The following is a 24,707-nucleotide window of genomic DNA, read 5'->3' as shown; positions in this document are numbered from 1 at the left end:
GGTGGTAATCAACAAATATTCCTGAAATATTATGCAGGATTACACAATTCAAGAGAAATACATACCTGTTCATAAGCTGCAAGTGATCTGGCAGCTCTTTAAAAAGTGCCTGGGTGCCGAAGGGCGATTGGGCTGTATTTTTGGAACAGCGTTGGGATCTGGTAGCCTTGTTGGGACTGTTAAACATATCCAACAGCACCAAGTGCAAAGAGGGGAGGCAGGGAGAGGGGAGAGGGGTTGAAAGCCATGAAAGAACACTGGCTCGACGATTTAACTAAATAGTTAACTGAATGAAAAACATGCAACTTACGAAAAAGCAAACCTCCCTCTCCCAAGTAATTTAAATAAGCTTTAAATGAAGTTGAAATCATTTACGACACAGGATAATAATATAGAAGAAGATTTTAACATTATCGAGGATATACTTCTGAACAAATGACGCGCGTAAACGACGATTCTGTAAGTTCAGCACAAGAGAACGCTTTATCCACTTTACGCATTTATGGATAACATTTAATGTTCTGTTATGATCTAAACGCGGGTGTCCAACTGACATTCCCGCATTCTAAGTGGTTAGTGTTGATTTTTAAATTGAAAATATTGAATTGAAAGTTTGTAGCAATTGCATCGAAGAGTAATGAGCGGAGGTCGCTTTGAATTTGACGATGGCGGTGCGTATTGCGGCGGATGGGAGGGAGGCAAAGCGCACGGGCACGGGATCTGTACCGGACCCAAAGGACAAGGAGAGTTCTCCGGATCCTGGAATTACGGATTCGAGGTGGTGGGAGTCTACACCTGGCCGAGTGGAAACACCTACGAGGGGTACTGGGCGCAGGGGAAGCGCCATGGCTTAGGTGTGGAGACCAAGGGACATTGGGTCTACAAGGGAGAGTGGACGCACGGGTTTAAAGGGAGATACGGAACGCGTTTTAGCCAGGGCAGCGGTGCCAAGTACGAGGGCACTTGGAATAACGGATTGCAGGACGGGTATGGCACGGAGACATATGCGGATGGCGGTAAGGCTGGATAATAATATTGTATGAGAGTTTTCTAGCTGTTCAAACAGTGACATTTTAAACTGAGGTCAGTGTGTAAGATAATATCCGCACTTTAAACAGTGTGGGTATGCATGCCATTACGCACGCGTTATCCATTACGCACGGTTTTAGGATTCTTCTAAATATGTATTTTCTTTAGAGAACTGCAGGTTTGTATTTAATTTAATGATTCATTGAGAGCACATTACTTGTAAACTTATGGCTTACAATCGTGAAACCCTGGTGTTGCCACAGATGTCCTTTTGGGTACATGCCCATTGCTAAGAAACATTTGCCAGTTGAGAGGGGCGGGTGGTTACAAACGAGAAGTGTCGCAAATCCTGTTCTTTCTAAAGGTGTGGCTAAGCACAAGTAAAAGGGCTCATTCACAAGTGGCCAAGTTTTTTCCTTCATGCACCCTTATGTTAGGAACAGCACATTTCCGACAACATGACTTCCCTTTCTCTTAAACTTCCAGATTTATTTGTATTCTTTAAGCCATTAGGTGTAAGTTTAAATCACTCCCTTGCAATGTTCTTTATAAAATATTCCTTAGATTACAGATTTATATTTGCATATTTACTATGTACAAACATAGTTCATTTAAAAAATGAAACAAAAAATGTAGAGCTCTGTCCAAATTCTTATAATGTATGCATCTGAAGAGCTCACCAGACATTTTAGATGTGAATAGTATAAACACACTCAACATACCAAAATTGCCATGTTGGCATCTGTTCTTTGGCATATATCATACTTAAAACAACCGAGAAACTAATTTGCTCAGATTTTGTTAAACAAATGAAGAACATTTATTGCTAACGTGCACATTCCTCAAAAAGGATTTTAGTTTAATTTTACTAACCAGATGCTTCGTGAACTCCCATAGCCTTATGGGATATCACAGTGTCCAATGGTTGCATAGCTGACAATAGCAGCTGATTCAGAAGGCCATCCATTGAATGTGAATGCATATTTGGACAAACTGCCTATTTGACCAACTTCTTTACACTTAAAGTTGATGATACAACATATATAATTACTGGCCATGCTTGAACACCTGTGTTGACATGATATTAACTTTAAAAATACCTACACTCTCTGAAAAAAGGTACAAAAGTTGTCACTGTCTGCGAAGGTACCTTTTAAAAAGGTTTTATGGTACAGATATGCACCTTTGAGGTGCCCGTATGTACCTCTAAGGTACCTTTGAGTTAATAAAATGCACCTTTTAGTTACAAAAGTGTACTTTTTTTAAAAGGTACCGCCCCAGTGAAAACTTTTGTACCTTATTTTTTTCTGAGATTGTAGATGCAGATGAATTAAAGTTCATTATGCATTAAATTATTTTTAAATGCAATATTATAATGTGCTTAAACATTTTCTATTGGGGGCCACAGATAACTATGCAATTACCTCACATAAAATGTGTGTCAGTATAGTGTAGATCTCTTCCTTTATATTGTATCTATGGACCTGGTAGCTGAGTCATCACTGTAAGCAATGTGATTAAGGCACAATAATATCCGGCCTGTCCCTCGGGACTGATGGAGTTCAGACATGTGTTGCATGACAGGACCAGACCCACGAGCCCCCATGACATAAATAACCGCACAGGGTTTATTATCCCAGACATAGATAAGAAAGAGACAGTTTGCTAACAGTTGTACTGCTGTAAATACCATTGTCACATGTCTAAAGTTATGTATGCAGACAGTTTAAAACTTAGCTTGGATCAAAAAGAAGTGCGCTGTGTAATGCAATCTTCATTGTTGATTGTATTTCTGTAAATTTGGAGAATTACATCCAGAGTTTTAAAAGTACAGGATCATTTTTTAAACTTCTTTGCTTTATCATAGGATTATATACTGTGTTTTGCAAAAGTTTTAGGCCACCACCAGTTTTAAAGACCATCCATATTAATTTTTCTTCAGTAAATTTTTTTAGTTTGACCTTAACACAACTTTAATTTTTTTTAAGAGACTGAAGTCATAAAGTCATTATAGATTACAAAATTCTTGACAGTTCATTTTATAATTTTCTTTTAAAGGTGCAGTGTGTAATTTTTAGAAGGATCTTTTGACAGCAATGCTAAATATTATACAAAACTATATGATCAGGGGAGTCGTTTTTATATAGCCTACATACACAGAGGTTCCCCTTACATGGAAGTCACCATTTTGTGCTGCCGTGTTTCTACAGAAGCCCTTAACGGACAAACTTTTTTTAACTAAGTTGTCTCCAATGATGACATGTTTGTCCGGTGGCAGCCAACGTAGGTTCTCTATGCGTTTCAAAAGCGAGGGGTGAGCAGTGGACTGAGCCGTTGGTTGCAATGTGCAAACTCACCACTAGATGTCGCAAAAATTACACACTGCACCTTTAAAAGACTGCATACAGATTTCTTGTATTTTCTGGTTGTATTAATAAAGAGACAGAATAAATGATATGTGCTCATTATGCCATTTTAGACCACAGGCCTGTTAAATGCTTTATTCTGATTGGTTGAGAAATGTTCCACATGCGTTAATTACTTTTTTGTAAAATGCACGTCTGACCTGTCAAATATCTTAAAATAACCACCAGAACAATGTTTGTGGTAACCGTGGTATAAGAAGAATGATTGATTCCAGTCCTTTGAATTATTTGAAAATAATGCACACCCGCGTTATTTTGCATTATTTTCAAATAATTCAACAGCCCGTCATCAACTATTCCTTACAACAAACAAAACAACTGTATAAACAACAAATCTACTATAATGGTTTTATTGAAATTAATAAGATCATGCCCTTCTACCACTGCTAGTTGCTGGCGGTCTACTTTAGCACAGTACTCTATATGGGTGATTCTCACGAAAACTTGGTTTTAAAAATGTCAAGCATGAAAATGTAAAAATTGCTTAAATTTACTTTTTTTCCCACCAGACATTGAAAAACAAAGTCTGGAGTAAATGGGAACATTAATTTAAAAACTTTTACTTATCATTTAACACTTTTCGTAACATAATTTAAAAAATAGTCCTAAAAAATCTCATTACCGCAACAGAAAACAACAACACTGACGTATTTTCAAAATGACATGACAAACCTGAAAGAACATAATTTGAAGATTCTGCACATGCATTTAAAATCAAAGTATTATGCTTCTATTAATTAAATTAACATTTAATAAGCATCTGTTGCGTTAATGATAATCAAAATGTCGTGTAAGCATTCTGACAAGAAAACATTTCAAATTAACTGTAAAAAAAATGATCTTACCTGGTAGCTATCTTGAAGTAACTGGTCCATGTGCTTGGTCACTCAAAATCAAACTTTATTAAAATTCTGTATGTGTGCTTAAACTGTTCTCAAAAAGTGTTGCGGAGGATGAGAACATCAGGCATGGACACATAATTTTCCAAATTTTTCTTCATTATTATTATACATGAATATTCAGTAAATATTTTTTTCTGTCATCTAAAGTAGTCTAGCAAAACATCCATTTATTTTTTTTCTTAATATTTTTGTGTTAATTTGATTAAATTACAACATAACGCATGTTCAAACACAGCCGGACACATTGCGGTAATGAGAATTTCAGCAGAAAATGAGATAAAATTTACAATTATAAATTCTTATGTTGAAATCACACATTGTGCAAGGTAGAACACAGTATTGTGTTAATTCTGATGCTTTTTAATGTTACTATATTACACATTTTAAAGCTAAAATCATTAGTGCCGTAGTGTTTCAATGGTTTCGTGAGAATCACCCATATAGCATAATCCTTAGTTTACATTTATGCATTTAGCAGATGCTTTTATCCAAAATAACTTACAGTACATTACAAGGTACACATTTTATCAGTATATATGACCCTGGACCACAAAATCAGTCATAAGTAGCATGGGTATATTTCTAGCAATAGCAAACAACATTGTATCGGTCAAAATTATAGATTTTTTAGGCCAAAAATCATTATTAAGTAAAGGTTTTAAGGAAAGATCATGAAGATATTTTGTAAATTTCCTACAGTTGTTTCTCGGCCAAATATTGTCTTATCCTAAAAAAACATTAATAGAAAGTGTTTTTTTTTTAAATTGACCCCTTATTTAATTATATATAATTATATATGGTTTTGGGTCACATACAATACTGTGCAAAAGTCTTAGGCGACCATGCCAGAATTAGATTTGTTGTTTTTACAATGTTATAGTGATCATATATAATTATTTATCAGTCTCTTTAATAGAATACAGCCAGAAAACGCAGGAAATGTGTATGTAGTATTAAAAACTGTATAAAAATGTAAATTGATGTGTCAAGTTTTTAGGGTAAACTCCCCTTCCACATGAGCAATAGCAGGAAACTGGGGACATGTCCCCACCACTTTTTGAAATGGCTGATTTTGTCCCCACCACTTTTTGAAAGCATTTAATTTGTTAAAATATTCTGAAAAATCAAACAATACCTGTGCGACGTATACACTGCAAAAATGTCTTTCTTACTTGTTTTCAGCAGAAATATCTAAATATCTATCAGTAGAAATGTCTAAAATTTTTTAATAAAGATGATTTTCTTGATGAGCAAAATGACCTAGGAGGGAGGCTTATTTTTTGGACAAAAAAACTATACAATTTAAGTGAATTTGTGATTAAAACAAGCAAAAATATCTGCCAATGGGGTGAGAAAAAATCTTAAAATAAGATTTCTTTTTTTTCTTAAACACTTAATTTAAGCAAAAGTTTTAAGCACAAACTCACTTAAATTGTATATTTTTTTGTCTAAAAACTAGACTTATTTTTTACGTCATTTTGCTCATCAAGAAAATACATCTTGATTTAAGAATTTTTAGATATTTCTACTGAAAACAAGACAAAAATACTAAGTAAGAAAGTCAGATTTTCAAGTAAAATATCATAAAATTCTTAAATTAAAAGTGCAAAAATCTAGTTTTTAGACCAAAAATATCAAATTTAAGTGATTTTGTGCATTCTTGAATTTAGTGTTTAAAAACAATCTTCATGATTTTTTTGCTTACCCAATTTTTGCTTGTTTTATGCACAAAATCGCTTACATTTGGTATTTTTGGTCTAAAAACTAGATTGGTTTTCTTAGGTTATTTTGCTCATCAAGAAAAAGTATCTTAATTTAAGAATTTTTAGATAATTTACTGAAAACAAGACAAAAATACAAAAAGCATTTTTTCTTGAAAATCATTTTTTTTTTGCAGTGTACGACTGGTTTTGTGGTCCAGGGTCACATATGTTGAAATTATGATTTTTACAGTAGTGCTTTGGCACTGTTCGGTTGAGCTGGTGTTGCAGAGACAACATTGTTACACATGCAGTCCACATTGTTGAGGGTTTTATGCCGAGTATTTTTGTGTTGTTGACCGGCCTACACTATGCCCATTTTTGATGCGCTGTTATTCAATATTTTTCCCGTCCTGCTGTAATGTTTTTTCATCTGATCTTTTGTCCCCACCACTTTTCAACACAAACTGACGCCCCTGAGGAAACTGCAGGATCTCTTAAACCTAAATAAAATTAAATCCTAATTTCTAATTTTAAAGAAATAAGTCTTTTTACTTCATTCTGCTCAAAAACGCACAAGATGTGTTTAGTGCCAAAAGAGGTCAACACCAGCGATGCCTAAAGAAGACATTTAGTCCAATTTTGCACAGTACTGTATGTTCCTTGATAATTAAACCCTTGACTCCCAGAACATAAATACTTCATAAATACCATTCTTCATCATAAATACTGTATGCTTGATCATGCATTGTGTTATTTGTCAAGTGATTTTTATTTGTATAGCACCTTTAACCAAATAAATGATTTTAAAGCAGCTTTTAAATAAATAGTGTAGATATATGCAGTTAGCACTCAGAATTTAGAGGATCAATTGAGATTTGTTTTTCGATTGTCTGTGCATCATTGTTTTTTCTTAATGACCAGTATATTATTAACATACACAGAATAATGTTTCTGCAGGAACCTTTCAGGGCCAGTTCACTGGTGGCATGCGACACGGCTATGGCGTACGTCAAAGCGTCCCGTACGGCATGGCGGCCGTGATGCAATCTCCTCTGCGAAACTCTCTGAGCTCCCTGAGAAGTGAACACAGCAACGGCACTGTACTGCAACAGGACATACCCGTCATCACCGGCACAAACTCATCCGGCCATGAAACCATAGTAAACACTCCCACACCCCTCGGCCCATCTCGTGGCGGCTTTGCCCTCACGCTCCAGGTGGACCCTGATGCGGTCAAGCCTAAGAAGAGAGGCCTGTTTCGCCGTGGCTCGCTGCTGGGCAAGCTGAAGAAATCTGATTCAAAGACATCTCTGTCCAGTCAGAAGAGCAAGATCAGCTTTTTGCGGGTCGATTCGGCCCTTAGTTCCGCCGCCAGCGATGCCAACTCGACCATCAGCCTGGGCGAAAGCGAAGGGGAAGGCGAGGGTCATGAGTTTCCGCCCGTGGAGTCAGATATCGATGCCACCACCACAGAGGTTTACATGGGCGAGTGGAAGAACGACAAGCGCTCGGGTTATGGCATCAGCGAACGCTCCAGTGGCCTTAAATACGAGGGAGAGTGGCTGAACAACCAGCGCCACGGTTATGGAATCACAACGTTCGCGGAGGGTGGCAAGGAAGAGGGCAAGTATGTTAACAACATGCTGGTGAAGTCTGTTAAAAAGAAGGTCATTCAGCTGAAAGGCACCAAGATAAAGCAAAAGGTGGAGAGGAGCGTGGAGGGAGCTCACAGGGCAGCCGCCATCGCCAAGCAGAAGGCCGAAATCGCCAACTCAAGGTGAGGAGGAAATTATTTTGCTGATATTTGCGAGCCAGAGTTTTAAAGAGTCTGAGCTGTGTCAGAAGCTTAGCTGGGTCGAAGTGAAATGAAGCTGAAGTAACCATAGATATCTAATAGGATTTAGGCACTTAAATGTGGGACTTTTAGCAGCATCTAGTGGTGAGATTGTGAATTGCAACCAACGGCTCAGTCCACTCTCCCTTTTAAAACGCATAGTGAAGCTACGGTAGGCATCACAGGACAAACACGTCATCATCTGAGACAAAGTATACGCGCTCTATAGAACAGTGTGTTCATTTAGGGCTACTGTAGAAACATGGCGGGCGAAATGGCGACTTTCATGTAAGGGGACAGTTTACTTCCTCGGCCTGTTGACGTGGACACGATGGGCATTATCATAATTTCGCCCGTTTCTGACTTACAACTTGTAAGTAGTCTATGTCTTCATATTTAAATGGGGGATTCAACTGTATTTCATGCATTCTGACTTATTAACAGCGTTTAAGAGTTGCTTCCTCATGCTAAACATAGGCAAAGTGTCAAAAAAGCAGTTGGACATGTTACAGAGTATTTCTTTGCAGAATGCACTGGGTTTGTACAAGTTTCAGAAAGTTTTTTCGATTACAAGAACTGCTGACGTTTAAGGGGTACGCTATACGTATCACTTTTTTATATGAGCACTTTCCCCAAAATAAAACACGCCCACACGTCAATCAGCGGGAGAGCAGAACCTAGGACGTTAACTTACAGGCATCACCTCATGCGACAGCTTTGTTTTATATCAAATTCAACAATGGCACGGAAGATGAAGTGTGTTTTTGGATTTAAGGAGAAGAAAGCCAGCATTATGAAAACAATGGATATAGTTTATTATCTGTGGTAGCAGTGGGGAGTTTTGCGTGTGTGTTTGTAAAGTCTCAACCAGGTCATGAGTTGCATGCGGTAAGTAACTTCTGTGTTATGTTGGAAACAGGCGCGCAAGTGCATATTATATAAACGACACGAACATGTAGTGAATTATAAGTTATCCAGTCAGTGTTGTATAGAGTGTTGACTCGGACTCGCTCCTCCCGCAGCTCGTAACTCCTCCTTTCCGATTTTTTGGACGTTATCGGAAAGAATCGCTAAAGCTGATCTTTCTTTTATAAATCTGATAAAAATAAATACTCTTTGGAGATATGAAGGATGTAATACTACTCGATAGGTACTCCAGATTAATATCAGATACGCAGAAACAGTGTGTGTTATGGACGCTTTAAAGAATTGACTACTGACTTATGTAGCACTTGTTGTTTGTCGTTTCTACGATCACAATTGCAGACATGGTTTAAATGTTTTAGTATCTTTACCTTACTAATTTATTACGTCCAGTTGAAGCCACGATGGCAAAGTTGATCAATCAGCTTGGTCATCTGAATTTTCTGGATCAGATTCGGCTCGTATTGATAAGGTAGTAAAGACGATATTACCCCCTGTCAGTATTGCATTTAGAGCTAATCTTCCAAACGTGGTAAGTAGTGTCACATTTCCGGTATACAGGCCAATCACAACGTTCTGGTAAACCGGCCAATCGTAAGACACTGCGCTTTTCAGAACAATGAGCTTTGTACAAAATCAACGCATTTCAGGGAGGCAGAGCATAGAGGAGGAACAATAATCAGTCCCTCCAGAAAAACGCGATTATGCGATCGCATGATTCAACGCATAATCAGCCAAAGTCTGCCTATTTATGCGGGGGCCGCATTTTTTCAAATACGCCGCACTTTTTCAAATACGCCGGACTTTTGCAGCATAAATTGCAGGTTTCCGTGCGCAAAATATTTGGGGCTTGCATGAATTCATAATCCCAGCATTTTCGTAGCAAGATGTGAAAATGTTGCATTTACTTCACACAAGCACAGCCATGTTCCCTATTGCCATGGAAACGTTATCAGGTAACGTCTTCGCAAGTTCCCGCAATTTTTGCAAGTTCCCGCAATTTCATTGCATAAAATTGCATAAATATCTCGCATATTCCATTGCATTTTTTAAGAAAACCTGCCGCAAGATGAAGGATTTTTGCATGCAAGAATCACAAAAAAACAATATGAATAATAATGTATGGTATGTAGAAAATAATGTGTTTTTGAACCATAAACCACGCGAACACACTGTATTACACCAAATACACAAAATAACGCTGTTTTTAGCACTGAATAGGTGCTCTTGTTTAAAACAGCACGTAAAATGAAGCTTTCACTTTATGTCTGGCAAATGCTCCATCTAAGCTTTGTCTAGTGTGTAGTCTACTTTTACATTTATGAATTTGGCAGACACTTTTATCCAAACTGACTTACTGTGCATTTAAGCCATACATTTTATTACACACATGTGTGTGTTTCCTGGGAATCAAACCATCAATCTTTGCGCTGCTAGCTCTACTAACTGAGCTACAGGAACACTGTAAAGAGTAGATGTTCTTATCCATTTGGACATTGGATTCGATGGGTTTATGTTACTTCTATCAATTGAGCTAAATTATATAAGTATAGAAATGTACATAAAGCATTGCGTTAGCTGCACAAAAGGTCATAGGTTCGAACCCAGGGAAGACACATACTGATACAAAATGTGCACATTGTAAAGCACCAAAAGTTGCTTTGGATAAAAGCGTCTGCCAAATGCATTATGTAAATGTATATTATGTCATTTACCATTTAGCAACAGTCAGAAAAAGGCAGCTGGGTCACTGTTTAGCAACCGTACTGTTTGTTGATGTTTTGGTGTCGTTTTCAGCTCTCCCTACTGTCTGGATTGGTGTCAGGAGTTTATTTGTCTCTTATTGCCTATAATAATCACATCAGGTTTTCAATCCTACAAAACAGTTTTTGAAATATGGCATTTAGGTTATGTTATGTTAACGTTTTTGGTTACACTGGTGGCTATGCTTTTGTGTTTTGTTTTTTAAATGCAATCTGATTTGAGTCAGGATGTCAACTTTAATAATTCACAAATTCATATTAATAGGACGAGCACATAAGCGTCTGTCGAATGTCTGAGGGAACCCAGAGCTGTTTGTCTTGGGTCTGCGCATCTCCTTACAGGGAGGAAAGATTCGATCAAAGCCACAGTACCTGAAATTCTCCCCGTGTTTATAACAGTAAGCATCAAAAAGATAAACTGCAGATGCTTTCAGGAGTGCATGGAAGTCTAAATATTTTTTCCTGGAAGCCAGTAGTATTATTAGCGTCAGTGTCTTAGACTCATCCTTATGATATGTAGAGTCAAGGCACAGAGAAACCATGAATAGAAAAGACATTCAGAGCACGCGGTCTTCAGAGAGTCTGTTTGTTTTGCATTTAGACGTAGGGGTGATTGTGGGTACATTTGGTGTCCAAAGTTATATTTTTTCTGCTTTTTGCAAATGATTATATTTTTAAGAAGTTGTTGGGTGATTCTCAAGAAAACTTGGTTTTAAAAATGTCAAGCATGAAAATGTAAAAATTGCTTAAATTTACTTTTTTCCCACCAGACATTGAAAAACAAAGTCTGGAGTAAATGGGAACATTAATTTAAAAACTTTTACTTATCATTTAACACTTTTTGTAGCATAATTTAAAAAATCAGTCCTAAAAAATCTCATAATTTGGAGATTCTGCACATGCATTTAAAATCAAAGTATTATGCTTTAAATTAACATTTAATTAGCATCTGTTGCGGTAATGATAATCAAAATGTCGTGTAAGCATTCTGACAAGACAATATTTCAAATTAACTGTAAAAAAATGATCTTACCTGGTAGCCATCTTGAAGTAACTGGTCCATGTGCTTGGTCACTCAAAATCAAACTTTATTAACATTCTGTATGTGTGCTTAAACTGTTCTCAAAAAGTGTTGCGGAGGATGAGAACATCAGGCATGGACACATCATTTTCCCAACTTTTCTTCATTATTATTATACATGAATATTCAGTAAATATTTTTTCTGTCATCTAAAGTAGTCTAGCAAAACATCCATTTATTTTTTTTTCTTAATATTTTTGTGTTAATTTGATTAAATTACAACATAACGCATGTTCAAACACAGCCGGACACATTGCGGTAATGAGAATTTCAGCAGAAAATTAGACAAAATGTACAATTATAAATTCTTATGTTGAAATCACACATTGTGCAAGGTAGAACACAGTATTGTGTTCATTCTGATGCTTTTTAATGTTACTATATTACACATTTTAAAGCTAAAATCATTAGTGCCGTGGTGTTTCAATGGTTTCGTGAGAATCACCCTGTTACTCATTGTGGTCACAAGATGGTACAGGCCATAACAATATAATATTTTTGTAAAAGTGTTGCTAAAGCTAAATATCACGATAATCATAAATTAGTCTGTGTCAACTCTGTTACCGTCCAACTCTGTTACCAAGGTAGAATAACAGTGTTGAGAGTCATGTATGTGTGTGTGATAGAAAGAGAGAGAGTGTGCATTTCTTCGTGTATGTCCACTTCTGTTACATACTGTCAACACTATTACTCTACCTTGGTAACAGAGTTGGACGGTAACAGAGTTGACACACAAGAAATCATGATTTTCAGCTATGGAAGATGATAAACAGTGATAGTAGTCATAATCTAGAATAGTATCACAGGAGCAATGACACAAATAATACCACAATGTCTGTGTGATGTGATCTGTGATACAATGTAAATGAGATTCACCCAGGCATACTGTCTTCATCTCCACCGGCCGGCTGTAATGGTGCTGGAGGTTACATTTACCTTACATAATCTAAAAACCCCCTGTCTGTACCTTAATGGACTCCCGTTCCACCAATGTGGTGAGATCAAAGTTAAAAATAGCAGACGGTGTGTAATTCGTTCATTGGGGTCCAGGCGCAGGTTCATTTCTTTGCTCAATCACAGTGTGTTTAGACCGGTCTCTTGGGTGGAAGATGAGGCTCCTCGGGGGCCGTGACACTGGGTGTAAATGACGCACTTGGGTCTGGTGTCAGAAAAAAAGGCCTGCCTAAAAAAGGACAGGCACTGTTGCTATCACAATCACAGAGGAATGCAACAGCTGATAGGCCGCTTCTGTCCCCAGCTTCTTAGACAGATTGTTCCATTCTTCAGTTTAAAAACACCCAGCTAAATTATGCAATGTGTTAACATGATACGTATATGTGTGCGTGGTTTTATTTAAATGATTCTTTTTTTGTTGAAGATGAGAAACATACTTAGAGAAATGTTTCCTTATTTTAGTTTTATAGGTTAAAAAGCAAAACACGCTTACATGTAACAGTTCATTAAGTCCCTTGAAATGATTAAATCCTCTAGTTTTCTGTTATGCTGATGGTCTTGGTAACGAAAAACACTTTCGACGGAGAGGTGTGTCAGCACTGGGGTGTCAGATCGTTTGGGGGATATAAATATTGTCAAGCCCGCAAATAAGTAAGCAGTCTGGAAGTATATAAGTGTACAACACCCTGCTTGGTTCTTCAGCTAAGACATTTAACACTGTTTGTGCCTCTATGGCCCAGTCTTATGAGAGTTTACCAGTAAATGCATAAAATATGTAAATTTTTACATTTACAATATGCATTTGGCATCCACAGGGACTTACTGTGCTTTTAGGCTATGCATTTTATCAGTATGTGTGATCCCTGGAAAGCAAAACCATAATATGGGCTGCAAAAGTAAAGCTCTACAAACTGAACTACAGGAACATATAGCTTAATACTGACGTATGGATAAAGTTCTAGCTAGATTAGTGTAAATATGACCCTGTCTGTGAAATTAGGAGCATCAAAAGTTGGATTTCAATCTTTGACATGACTTTATACTTGGTCAATATTAATATCAAGGTTATTTTTCACAGGACCTTCTTTACATTATGTAGGATGATTTTATGTAAAACAATCACAACGACTTTACCTGGGTTTTCACCGGCAGTCTCAAACATGTCAAGTATTAATGTAATATGCAAATGACCAACATTGTGTAGACTGATCTAGAAAACAGGAAGAGAGACGACAGGGACAAATAATATATTATCATTCGTGTCATACAGCAGCCCTGGGGTCAGTGAGGTGTTATGTCCCTTGGTGTATTAATAAATACAGATGAATGAGAAGTCATAAAAAGGCCAGGCCACACTGTAAAAAGTTGGATCAACTTAAAAAATTATTTTAATTACCTAATTATTTTTCATACTATGGAAGTCAATGGGGCCTCAGATCAGTCAAAATCCTATTTTCACAGGACTTTTTTAGGATGTAAAATAAATATTTGTTGTCCCCCAAAGTACATATGTAAATTTTTAGCTCAAAATACCTTATTAATTGTTTATTATAGCATGTTAAAATTGCCACTTTGTTGATGCGAGCAAAAATGTGTCGTTTTGGGTGTGTCCCTTTAAATGCAAATGAGCTGATGAAGTGACAATACTGATCGCAATGATTGTGGTTTGTTGAAATTGAAACTCAATTGTACTGTCCATTATTTTTTCTCTCTTTCTCCCTGCACTAAATGGCAGCGTCGTGGTTGGATAGTGCAGATTAAGGGGTGGTATTATTATAATGCGATCCCTTTCTGACATCACAAGGGGAGCCAAATTTCAATTACCTACATTTTCACGAATGGTTTACTAAAAGTTACTGGGTTGATCTTTTTCACATTTTCTAGGTTGATAGAAGCACCAGGGACCCAATTATAGCACTTAACAATGGAAAAAGTCAGAAATTCATAGTATGTCCCCTTTAAGAAAAAAAGTGAAATTTTAAATTAAATAAACTTATTTTTTTCCGTGCTACCAACTGAAGTAATTTTTTTAAAGTTGATCCAACTTTTCACTTTTTACAGTGTATAGTACAAAATATGTCCGTTGATATAATAACAGAAAATTAAACTTCTGATCTTTAAAAAGATTTTACAAAATATATGTAAGACATTTCCTTCACTGCGTATTTTAATTGAAAATGGGTACGAAATTCAATAGAATATGTAAGTATATCCTATTGTAGTGTTATGTTGACTGTTGTGACACTATAAATTTTCATGTGAGAACTAGTAACTCTCGCATCTAGTCCTTGGGTCTCGTTATTTTGTCTTAAAGGTGCAGTGTGTAGATTTTAGTCTCAGTCCACCGTTCACAGAAATGCATAGAGAAGCTACGGTAGCCACCACAGGACAAACGTGTTGTCTAAGACAAATACAGAACTGGTGACAAAACGTGCTCTGTAGAGCAGTTTGTCCGCCAAGGGCTACTGTAAAAACATGGTGGCACAAAATGGCGACTTCCATGTAAGGGGACCCGCGGTGTATGTAGATAAAAACAGCTCATTCTAAAGCCGAAAGTATACTAGGGACGTCCGCGTATGCGCGCCGTCCGCATGACGTCATTTTCGTCATCAAGAGGGTCCGCGGCCGGCCGCGCGGACCGTTTGCGTGCAGCCCAAAAATTGAGACCGCGCGGACAGTGCGCGTACAGTCCGCGTACAACAGCGCATGCGCGTGAAAATATTTAGACAGGGCACTCCACTATAAACAATTATACAAAGGAAATAGACCGCATTTGCACACACACTATCGTTTTTCTTCTTTAACTTTTACTTCTTCCAAGAATAGAAAGCCCTGGAGCATGTTTGTTTGATTCCTGTTCTTTGTTGTCTTGTTTTTTGTTCTAAACTGTGTTTGCAATGGTGGATCAGTTACTTTTTTTCACCTATCCTAATGTTTTAATGTACTGTAAATGTCGCCAAATCAGTGCTGCCCTGACAGCCTGCTAGACTAATAATTTGAATAAGAAATCATTTGTATTGCATATAGTGTCGAACGCGGCCGTCCGCGTGTGGCCGCGGGGAGTATACTCGAAAAGCTGCGCGGACGCGTGCGCGCGCGAGCCGGACGCGGAAAAAAGGTATACCCCGGCCTTAAGGCAATGAACACATAATAGTTAATTATGCAAGGTCTTTATACACCCCTGATAAAATAGTTATGTATATTAGATTGCATTTCTGTCATTAGATACTTCTAAAAAGTTACACACTGCACCTTTAAATTGGAAGAAGTTTAAATTTACATTTATGCATTTGATAGATGTTTTTATCCAAAATTACTTCAGACAGCAGACGACTCCGGGCCTGATCCGCACCTGAGCTGCTGACTTTGGCACGGATCTGGCCCGGAGTCGTCTGCTTTTTTCCACTTTGAATGCACTAAGGATACATTTTTATCAGTGGGTGTGAGTTTACTTGGAATAAAACGCACAGCCTTTTGCACTGCAAATGCAATGTACCAACTGAACTACAGGAACATCAGATTTAGATTAGATTAGGCTGTAAAGATTAGGCTCAGTCTACAGTCCAGCAGTCTTATAATATATCCATGCATGCACTTACCTCTACACAACTTATTTTAAAATACAACACTAATAGCAGGGAATTGTGAGCACTTGCTGTCTCAGACATTTTTAGCATTAACTGAAATAACCAATCTAATCAGTCTTCACAAGCCTACTAATCTGACTGGGTAATAGAAGAGATTTACATTTAAAAATACTGACTGTACTAGGAAATTAAAATTGCACCTGTCAAAAGTATTAAATAATGCACATCTGTGTCATCTGGAGTGGTCATGCTATTTTGAACCTGTAGGATATCATTACATAAATATCACAGAGTAAATACTACGTGGAGTGACTGATGATAATCTGGGTGTCCCTTATACATAATAATAAGTTAACTGAGTGTTAGTGTAACCGTCATAACATACAGAAGTTGTTTAAACATAGACATCATTTGATTTAAAATTAGAGATTTATTATTAATATTAAAAAAAAAATGAACTTGTGTCTGCTATATATGCAGCTGTTTGTAAATAGCATACAGTATGCAATTGAAATGAATATTTATTAGCATGCTGTGTAGTTTTATAGTGAGGGATTCCTTTCTATGTGGCCAATAGCAATATAGGACATAAATAATTTACAATAGCTCATGAATTATTTTGTGTTGTAGAAAATATAGGGTGTTTTTTCCTGAAGCGGCTGGGTAATGTAGCACAGCAGTATCTCTCATATCTTTCTGTGAGGTGCTTGGTGTTAAAAGAGTGATTTATTTTAGTTCCTGCTCAATGGGTGAAGAGGACACCCTCTTCTGTTATAAATAACCCGATGCCATACGACCCTCACCACACATCTTTCTCCAGGGGTTCAAACACGCTGCGAGTAACAAACTCCTGCGGCTCTTGGGTGTGGTGGGGTTTCTCTGAAAATCTTGTGAAGTCTTAATGGGGTCGTACTGGGTTCCAGTGGTTAATTCATAAGGTTCTTATACAGTACTGTATGCCGAGATGTCAATGCTGCTGACCCATGCGTCTTTCTAAATAAAGATGAGGCAGGGATGTCTTGAAGTGCTTTGGGACAAATTATAAGAGATGCCATTATAGGCAAATACTCATCTGTTGTCTAGTATCATATTTGTAATAGAGTTTAACTTTGTCCGACAAGCTGGAGTTATCTTTGTCATAGGCCGATATTGTTGCCACTAAATCAAATGTCAGAAATAAACACAGCTTTCTGTTATTAGTGTGACACTGAAACGCTGCCAAAATGGGTTATGTTTATATCTGTTGTTGGTGGGTATTCACATTACATCCTGCTGTATTTCTATTTTGGTTTTATTGATGCTACAGAAACTGGCAGAAAAGCTCAACCACAAAGCGTGCTAACAATTGGTTATACTCCAAGAGAAAAATATTTACATTAAATGTACAGTATTGTACACTGCAAAAAAGGATTCCTTAGTATTTTTGGCTTGTTTTCAGTAAAATTATCTAAAAATACGTAAATTAAGATGCTTTTTCTTGATGAGCAAAACGACCCAAGAAAATAAGTCTAGTTTTTAGACCAAAAATATAAAATTAAAGTGATTTTGTGCATAAAACAAGCGAAAAAAATCTGCCAATGGGGTAAGCAAAAAATCTTGAACAGTTTTCTTAAACTCTAAATTCAAGAAAAATTCAAGAAAAAAATTTCTAATATCTTTTAGTATTTTTAGTACAAATATCTAAAAATTCTTATTAAGATGCATTTTCTTGATGAGCAAAATGACCTAAGTCTAGTTTTTAGACAAAATATATCAAATTTAAGTGAATTTGTGGTGAGAAAAAAATAATTATAATTATTATTAAAATAATTTTACATTTTTCTTAAAAGCTCAAGAAAAAAATTCTCGCCCCATTGGCAGATATTTTTGCTTGTTTTGAGCCCAAATCCACTTAAATTTGAAATTTAAATAAATTTTTGTCTAAAGACGAGACTTATTTTCTTGGGTAATTTTGCTTATCAAGAGAGTTCATCTTGATTTGGGAATTTGAGGATATTTGTACTGAAAACAAGACAAAAATACTAAGTAAGAGAGTCATTTTTCCAGTGTGGGTAAATGAATTTGATGTCTTTTAATTTTATTGTAAACACCAATAAATCATTACTGTACAGAAATATTTTATTTGTAAATACTCGCCTGTCCTATAGTTTATTGTGAGGCTTTAATTTCCCTAAAAAGTTTTAAGAAACCAAATGATTCATTGAATTAAATTTTTTTTAAGGTAAGTGGTTGCAATCAATTTATTTAAGCTCCATTTAAACAAAAAAGATTAGTAAAGTAAAATAAAATACAAAACTTTTGTTTAATGTAGCTTAAATAAATTGATTGCGGCCACTTACCTTAAAAAATGTATTAAATTCAATGAATAATTTTTTCAGTGCAATATTTGCACTGTAAAAAGTTCCTTGTTGCACTTATATTTTTTTAATTTAAACTTTTTTGCTTGCTTAAGTTATTTCAACATTATTTTAAACATCTATAGCAACTCCCCACTAGTCAAAAAGTTGAAATTAATTGTAATTTCAAGTTGATTAAACTTAAAAATGTAAGTGCAACAATAATTTTTACAGTGTGCAATCACATCTCTCTCAAGACTACAAAATTGACCATATTTCCAAATTTTTCGAATAAATATCAATGTGTGAGATTCTCATTAAAAAATGACTAAATAACATTATTGTCTATTTACAGAACGGCTCATGCCAAAACAAAAGGAGAGGCCGCAGACCAGGCCGCAATAGCAGCTAACAACGAGTCTAGCATCGCCCGTGTGGTTGCCAGAGAGCTTTCTCCCTCTTTTTATCAACCAGGTTGGTGGATATCTTTATATTTTGCCAAGTATATATATTAACAAAGGCCACAAGAGCAGAAGCTGGTTAAGATCTTAGCTTATTGACTAGCAGGAGTGAACGCTGATCCTGGCAAAATTAACTTAAAGTATCTTTATAAAAGAAGTTGCTTACAGCACACAGTCAGGTTTTCCGCATGTACTGTGATATACAAATATATTATGCAATTGACAGGATTTATTTATACAAACTAAGAACAATGCATCATAGAAAAGCCATTGGGACTCCAAAGTAACACAGCAGTAACAATATAATTTATTGTCCCTGTATTCTAATGCACATGTGTCGCTCTTGTGTGTCTCAGGTCCAGAGTATCTGAAAAAGCGAGCCCTGCAGGAGGTTGCAGAGAGTAATGAGAACATTGACACGGAGATGCATGAGCCTGTGTTAGTTGAGAATTCAGCACCAACACCCACAGATAGCCTTTTAATGCATGAGATGGAAAACCTGAGACCAAGCTCCACCTTGGCACGCACCCCTTCACCCACTCCCGCCATTGTCCATCAGGGCTCTAGCAAGGAAGGTCCACATCTGCTGAGCCCTGGTAACTGGAACGGAGAAAAGACCAGTAGAGGAAGCAGTCAAGCAGGTAGCAGGCCGAACAGCAGACCCAGTACACCGTCCTTTAACCCTGCCGCTCCACCCAACGTCCCAGAGGAGCGTGCCCCATCCCGGACCCCCAGCATCAAAGCTGAACAGGGTTCTGATTTGGAAATCAAACCCCTGCAAAAAATGGACTCTGAGATGAAGGCAGCCGAACCTGCCCCGGTAAGAACCAGCCTCGTCATCTCCACCGACGATGAAGAACCGCCTCGCCCTCCCTCCAAGCTGCTGTCCAAAGCGGTCCCACCAGAACGAAAGTCCGCCGAAGTCAAACGAAGAGCTGAAACAAGGGAGCTCGTAAATGAGCTTCCGACAGAAAGCAAGCCTCACTCCAGGACGGAGCTCAGGGAGGAGAAGAAAGTAACCAACAAAGTGGAGTCTAAACCTTCACTGAAACGAGAACCGAGCCCTGCCCCAAAAGCTGCACCAAAACCTGAGCCCAAGCTAGTGCCGAAACCAGAACCTAAACCTGTGGTCAAGCCGGTTGCTAAACCAGTTGCCAAAGTGGAGCTCAAAAATGAGATGAGGCAGAGGTCAATGGTGAAAGCCCCCAGTGAAATTTCACAGGAGTCCGTGGAGCTGGATGAGGTACGGAAAACTATTTAAAATTCTTTAGTGTTATGCGAGATTAGTAGTATTCAACAGAAAAAAAATCACAGATGATATCTGTGAATTATTTCTCCTACACATCAATGACTCTAAACTAGGGGTGCACCGATAAATGCTAATAAACACTAATAGTATGTGGCCGAATCGCACAGCCGATAATATTCACAGCTATTTCATGAACTACGGCTTTTGATCAGCAAGCCCTTATCGATCTGAAATCACTGTTAGTTTGAGTCGTTTGTAACATGCATTTGAAAAAGCAACACTCGTAAAACATAATCATTATACATATTCTTTATTATCATAAAAATACCTAAAAAGGTTTGAAGAACAGCAATATAAATATATCCTTAAGCCATTTCCTGGAGCTGGGTGTCATAGCCATAGATGTATAAAGGCTAGATGTCTCGCCCGTGCTGCTGGCCAATTGAGTGGAACGTCCGCATTTGGCGGCCATCTTGCCACAGGGCGCTAGCTGACTCGTAGCATTGTGTTTTAATGATGCATGTACTTTTAAATGACCACAACTTGCTTAATTTTCTACCGATTTTCAAACGGTTTGGTTTGTATGGTCATTTAAAAGTACATGCATCATTAAAACACAATGCAACGAGTGAGCGAGCGCCCTGTGGTAAGATGGCCGCCAGGTGATAATGTTAGAGACTCCACCATAGCACATCTAGCCTTTATACATATCTATGGTCATAGCTGCTTGTTTATGGTTCTTTGTCTACAGCGCATATTGAGTTTCTGCACGAGAGCGCCCCCTGGCTTTTGGATGTAATGGCATTTCACTGTATTGAGAAGCATTGCAAGCATAATCGGCCGATATATCGGTGCACCCTTACTCTAAACAAATGGAAACTTGTTTAAACTTTTGCTTAAAGGGAAATTTCACCCAAAAATAAAAACGTGTCATCATTGACTTACTCTCATGTTGTAAGAAACCAGTATTATTTTTTTGTTCTGATGAACACAAAGGAAGGTATTTTGGGGAATGTTTGTACCCAAAGCGAGACCCCAATGACTTCCAGTAGTAGTATTTTTTCCTACTATGGAAGTCAATGGGGCCTCTGGTTGGTCACAATCCTATTGGGTCATGCTATGAGACGACTCATAACTCAAAACAGACTCTGAGCAGATCGAAGCATTTACTCAGGCTACCACAACAGATTGGGTTTCTTGGCTTTGGCTTCAGTCCTTTGAATGCATTTTTCACAATCAGGCATATCTAAGACTGAGCCTCAAAATGACAAATTCTCACCTTCAGAAAGCCCCTTGTGTTACCCAAAAAGCCCAGTGTTACACTGGATCACAGTGACACCTTGTGGCTAAGAATACATGCTGGTCAGCTGTTCATATAACCCCAAAGATACTAATTGCATTTAGTGCCCATGTTCATTATTTTTTCTGCTGTCAAACTTTGTTACCAGGTAGAGTAACAGTGTTGACAGTCATGTATGTGTGTGTGTGTGTGTGTGTGTGTGAGAGAGAGAGAGAGAGAGAGAGAGATTCTCTGTGTATGACTGCCAGTTCAGTTACATACAGTCAACACTGCAACTCTACCTTGGCAACAGAGTGTGACTGTAACGGAGTTGACAGTGACCCATTTGGACAACAGAAAATCATGATTTTCAGCTATATAAGACACTTTTTACAAACAATATTATATTCTTATTGTCTGTAACATTTTGTGATCCATGACAATGAGTACAAAATTAATTAATTATTAAAATAAAAAAATCCTGTAAACACCAGCATTACCGCAGTATTGTTATTGTATATTATTGTTGTATATTATAAAGCTTGACACAATGGAGACTAACAGACTGCCTTTTCTCAGGGGCCAAACACAGTTATGATCTGCATGGTTATATTCCTGAACATTGGTCTGGCCATTCTGTTCGTTCACATTTTGTCTTGAGGCGACAAAGCCTAAGGTAAGCTGCATCTCATCATTAGATCAAATTTTCATTTATTGCATTTTTTAGTGTGTGTTTTATGTAGTTCACTGCACTGACAGGCCTTCAGAAGACACATGCTACAGAAATAATTTTTTGTTTTACCTTGTGACTCTGTGGATACTATCACACCTTTTTCTAGCCAAAACCGCCCAGGTGAAAGAATGTAGCTGTGAGGATGCGGCGCGCTCCATTAGCAGCTCTGTTGTTGTGATATCGAGTTTCAGAAAAGCCCTCCTGAGCTACTCTAAAGATGGCCGCCATCTGCAGTTGGACTGAGCGAATCAAACCATCAGTACGTCTTAGTGTCTGACTGTGAGAGTAAAGCATTTGTACACATTTGCTTTGTAAGGCACCGCTGAATTTTACAGTTCTGTCAACTCAGTTTGTTTGTCAGTAGAGAAAAATAAATGGAATAATCTGTTATAAGGGCTAACTCATGTTGTCTACTTTCACAATCACATATACAGTAGTGCAGGATGTAATTTGGAATATAATATTCATATTTGGAGAATAAACATAAATACAGTGACTTTATGAAATGGGTCAATCAGTTTTCTTTTATTTACTTTGGTATAAAGAAATCCACAAGTATACTTATTGGTATATTACTTTGTATCTCGTATTACCAAAGTTTCATCAAATTCAAGTTTGGGAGGAACATTTTCATGTAATACAACCAATCGGCGCAAAAAGGGTTTCTCCATTTAGCCGTCCTTCAGCTCTGTCCGTCACAGCATCCCCCCCATTGCCTCATTCTCTGGGTTCCGAGCTCAGAGACCTCCCCTCGCACAGCACACAAAAAATGCTTTATTTCATATTTGATTAGATGTAATGCGAACTCGTGAAATGTCTTAAAATGTCCCCTCTGTAATAAAGAGCATCCTTACTGTAAAATGAAGATATAACATTAAAGCCAACAAATATTTTCTACAAAAAAGGAATAAGTTGTACAGTATTCACTGATTTGAATACTTTGCTCTAATGACGATTGTTATGAAGGTATTGTGTTTTCTGCAAAGATAGCACAAGCAACCCTCTATATATCTGATAGCGCTATATAAATGTAACGAATTATTAATTATAGGTCACCAACAGTTGGTCTAAGAATTTTTAAACACGAGTCTGAAAAAACATAATTTACTACATACATCATGGAAAAGAGGAAAAATGATCATGAGTGTTTTACTGTGAATTTGTGACAAGATTGTGTCATGCTTGAATTTCTTTAGCGTTTTTCTGCCTATATCAGAAATACAGCATTCATTTGATTTTAAAATGTTTAAGCCGGGTTGTGCAACAAAGTACGCGTCTGAAATTTTATATGCATGTGTGCACATTTGTTGTGTTTTTGTACATTTCTAAATTATGAACTTTTCAGTACAATTGTTCTGAAAATGCACATTTTATAGCTTTATATAATACACTCACAAATTCTCAGTTTAATTAACATAGAATAGTAAATGTTACCTCATACGTGTGAAGAGATTATAAACCATGACACTGGTCTTACAAACAGTAAATAATCTCCAATTTTGTCATTCGGCAGACCTCTAAATATATTAGGGTGGTCCTTATCAAATTGGTTTTTTTTAGATGTTCAACTCTCACCCCCTAAATGTGGATATCAATAAAAACACACTGTGAAAATTTTTGAATTGTTACTACAATATCTAGAGGTTGCTCAAAGCCTTTGAATATTTCCGAAATCACATATTTTAGCAAAATTTTTACTATTTAAAAACGCACAACACACATAAAACTTGCTTTCTTGCTTTGAAAGACATATCACAACTAAAACAGGAGTTTAAATTGCATGGCGCATGGTCAAAAAAGTCCATTGCTGCCATAAGTATATATTATTAAACAATTATACATGCTAGCACAAAGTATTACATAATATGTGAATGTGTTAAACTTCAGATGTCTTGAGCAACAAATATCAATTAATATTGAAAAAAATATATTTTTATATATTTATTCAAACATATTGGTGGGGTGAGAGCATGAACTTATATATATATAAATGACGTATTTAGTTTAGATACTCCCCAGTGATGCAGTAAATAATACACTCTTGCATGTAATAGCTTTAAAACCATTAGATTGTTTTAGTGTTATTTTTACAACAGTTTTTGCAACATGTTTTTTCAGGATGGCCAAAAAGCTACATTACTCTTTTGGGAAAGAATTGCAGATCAAGCAATACAAATACAAATTATTCATGAGTTTATGTAATTTAATTTGCAAATGCAATACATTTAGCTTATTAACAGTCAGCATGATTGATACATTTCATGACTTATTTGATGCTTTCTTCATTGCAAGTTCCTTCATGTCAGCTGTATTTTGTTAAGAGTATACCCACTACCACATTGCAATAATAAATTCACTATGAACTACAAACGTTAATTTAAATAAATGATTTCAACTGCAACACTCATTTCTTGACTTTTCTTAACTTACAACCTATCATTGTAAC

General features: G+C 36.9%; 1 protein-coding gene across 1 annotated transcript; it reads left to right on the top strand.

Moving 5' to 3' along the window:
- The first annotated feature begins 182 nt into the window (after positions 1-182).
- Positions 183-24,662, top strand: jph2 (junctophilin 2). Its single transcript, XM_055188427.2, has 6 exons — positions 183-1,016; positions 7,018-7,837; positions 18,895-19,013; positions 19,357-20,243; positions 22,108-22,204; positions 22,368-24,662. The coding sequence occupies exons 1-5, from the start codon at positions 638-640 to the stop codon at positions 22,186-22,188; spliced, it is 2,286 nt and encodes a 761-aa protein (XP_055044402.2). The 5' UTR covers positions 183-637; the 3' UTR covers positions 22,189-22,204; positions 22,368-24,662.
- Positions 24,663-24,707: the final 45 nt, after the last annotated feature.

The sequence above is a fragment of the Misgurnus anguillicaudatus genome, chromosome 13 (assembly GCF_027580225.2).
Source record: "Misgurnus anguillicaudatus chromosome 13, ASM2758022v2, whole genome shotgun sequence".
NCBI classification, from domain to species: domain Eukaryota; kingdom Metazoa; phylum Chordata; class Actinopteri; order Cypriniformes; family Cobitidae; genus Misgurnus; species Misgurnus anguillicaudatus.
Note: the sequence above shows the minus strand (reverse complement) of the source record. Positions and strands in the feature narration are given on the sequence as shown.